Source organism: Malus sylvestris, chromosome 6 (assembly GCF_916048215.2).
Source record: "Malus sylvestris chromosome 6, drMalSylv7.2, whole genome shotgun sequence".
Lineage (NCBI taxonomy): Eukaryota > Viridiplantae > Streptophyta > Magnoliopsida > Rosales > Rosaceae > Malus > Malus sylvestris.
This window is the reverse complement of record NC_062265.1, coordinates 31,264,519-31,267,579: the sequence shown is the minus strand read 5'-3', so window position 1 is coordinate 31,267,579 and position 3,061 is coordinate 31,264,519. Positions and strand designations below refer to the sequence as shown.

At 42.8% G+C, this 3,061-nt stretch overlaps 1 protein-coding gene across 1 annotated transcript; it reads left to right on the top strand.

Moving 5' to 3' along the window:
* Positions 1 to 927, top strand: LOC126626105 (pectinesterase 1-like). Its single transcript, XM_050295313.1, has one exon. It carries the CDS (start codon positions 87 to 89, stop codon positions 798 to 800), a length of 714 nt encoding a protein of 237 aa, XP_050151270.1. The 5' UTR covers positions 1 to 86; the 3' UTR covers positions 801 to 927.
* The last annotated feature ends 2,134 nt before the right edge of the window (positions 928 to 3,061 follow it).

Here is a 3,061-nt window from a genome sequence, read left to right as displayed (position 1 = left end):
AACCATACTCAATCTCAATAGTCGTCGGCCCATTAAACTCTCCTTCTCCAAAACTTCATCCAAAACCCCAAAACCAGAGCAGAGAAATGGAATCCATCAACCACCTCAAAGGCTATGGCAAAGTCAACCCAGAAACCCTTGAAAACCCAGAACCCCCTAAACCCCAAAAGCGCATCTCCTCCGCCGTCGCCATCTCCGCCGTCATCTGCCTGACTCTAGTGATCACCCTCGCGATCGCCGCCCTCATCCACGAGTCCACCACCGAGTCATCCGACGAGTCCCAACCCCAATCCCTCTCCAACTCGGCCGAGTCAACCATCAAAACCGTCTGCAACGTGACGCGCTACCCCGACTCGTGCTTCAGATCCATATCCGCCCTCAACCGCTCTCCAAACCCCGACCCAGAAGCCATTTTCAAGCTCTCCCTTGAAATCTCCGCTGCCGAGATCTCCCGCCTCTTGGCGTTGTTCAAGACCGTGAACTCCGATCCGGCGACTCAGGACTGCGTTTCTCAGCTGGAGGAAGCGATAAGCCGGGTCAACGACTCGGCGTCGGCGATGAGGGTGGACCCGGGAGAGAAGGCGTTGACTGGAGACAAAGTGAAGGACATACAGACGTGGATAAGCAGCGCCGTGACGGATCAGGAGACGTGCTTGGATGGGTTGGAGGAGATGGGATCGACGGCTGTGGAGGCGGTGAAGAGCGAGATGAACAAGTCAAAGGAGTACAGCAGCAACAGTTTGGCAATTGTGGCCAACTTCAAGGGCATTCTTGACAAGTTCAATATTCCCCTCCACTAATTATATTTTAATTAATTGTATAAAGAAAAAAAGAAAAAGGAACATGAGTTTAACTTTTTTTTTGGGTTTTGAGTGTTTTAAGTATAATTTTCTTCTTAAATTATATAAATGGTGTTGTTTTGTTGTATGATTTTGTGTTTTTAATTTAGTGATTTGTTTGCACTTGCAAGTTCTGTATGAACAAAATGTGAATAACCACATACGAGTAATATTCACTTTACTCTTTATTTTGTCCTTATCATTAAAACTCAAAGTTTTCAAGCTCTTTTCATTAGTTTTCCTATATAATTAATATCAAGATCCTTGTGCGGAGCAAGGGAAGGGAATTCTCAGTTGGCGATTGATGTTGTGACGGATAGATGTACACTTTTTGGTAGACCTGTAAACGGGTCGGATTTATTGGGTTTGGATCGGGTTTAATCCGACCCGTTAAGTTAACGAGTCAACTGAACCCGACCCGTTACGCTAATGGGTCACCCGTTTCATCTGTTAACAATTATTATTATTATTATTTTTTTTGCATAAAGTTTATTTTTTGTTATTAAGACTTTACTAAAATTACTAAAATATCCTCAACTAACGGGTGCTAACGGGTCTAATGGGTTGACCCAAAGTGACCCGTTACATAACGGGTTGTTAACGGGTTCACCCGTTAATGACCCGACCTGTTAAGCATCCACCTAAATACAAATATTAACGGGTTGGGTCGGATCAGGTTAACGGATTGGCTCCAAAATGCCATGCCTACTTTTAGGAAGACGAACCAATGTCATTTATAGCTCGGTCATTTTCTCAAGAGTGTGCACTTTTAGGATTATATAATCGCTTTGATGATAAGAATGCATTACTAATTGACGGATAGATATACATTTAAAAAAAAAACAAATCGATGTCATTTAAGTTGCATTTTTAGGATTATACAGTCGTTTTTTGTTGATAAGAATGCGTAACTAATTGACAGTGTTCGACTCCTTGTGATAAGGGATTCTCTTGTTATTGTTTTGTACACAGTTTATTTTCTAGAGGAAAATCACAATTTTCAACAACTATTTTTTAAGAAGTGACATATCAAATTGTGATTTGCCCTCACTTCCATAAATTGCTCCTTAGAGCAACTCCACCCTTGGAGCCCTTCCCCCTGGCAATTCACTATTCAATCCACCTAGTGAACAGTAACTGCCTTTAATAAATAGTAATTGCCATTTGCATCTCTACCCTTGGAACCCTCCCCATAGCAATTGGTAATAAAATATTAATATTTTTTTTCTCACCCAATCCATAAAATATTATTATTTTATTTATTTCTCTCTCTCTCTCTCTCTCTCTCTCTCTCTCTCTCTCTCTCTCTCTCTCTCTCTCTCTCTCTCTCTCTCTCTCTCTCTCTCTCTCTCTCTCTCTCTCTCTCTCTCTCTCTCTTCACCGTGGCTCCTCTTCTTCTTCACCTTCTTCACCCTCGCATTCACCCTTACCTCATTAGCACCACCATCCCCTAAACCATCCCCGCCTCCTCCCTCACCCCCACCTTCGTACTCCCCATCCTGCCCACCATCCTGGACGCACCTTCGTACTCCCCAGCCCACCCGCCTCACCGCCCTCCTGGACACACCTGCAGAACCTGATAGAAAACAATATTTAAAAAGGTGGCTGACGTCAGATCCACCTAAGGCGCTCGGGCTGGCACGAATCCACCGGCCTGGCGCTCGGGCCTGCTCGGGCTCCCTCGCCAGCCAACGCTGGACTTCCTCCCACCGGCCCTCGGGCCCTTTCCTGGAGCCTGTCCCCTGAGCAACCACCAACGGTAGACTTGCTCTTATGCATGAAAAGTGAGGGGCTTCTCAGTTCTCTTTTTAACCAAATTATTTTTTAAGGAAATATAAACAAATAAAACTTATTAGAAATTTTAAAATCTAAAAAATCGAACTCAAGAAGACTATGACGTCAAAAAAAGAACACTAAATTACACTGTATATACGGCTTATTGCTGCCTTAGTGTTCCTACTATTGTATTTTAATTTAAAAATTCACAACTTTTGTTCCAAATTATGCAGTTATACCATTTCAACTTTTGTTCCAGATTTTACCATTTCAACTGTATACTCCCCTGAATGAAACAGGTTCAGATCCATATTAGCAGACAACAACCTGGGGGTGGTTACTTTCGTTTTTTTTCTTTATCTTGCTTTGCTTTCAATCCTAATCGTTCAATGATTGATTGTGACGCTATATTTTGTAAATCGAAGACATTGTTTCTGGTCTATATA

What these genes read in the sequence shown, in the direction of transcription:
- LOC126626105 (XM_050295313.1), top strand. Translation starts at nt 87, where the DNA reads ATGGAATCCATCAACCACCTCAAAGGCTATGGCAAAGTCAACCCAGAA.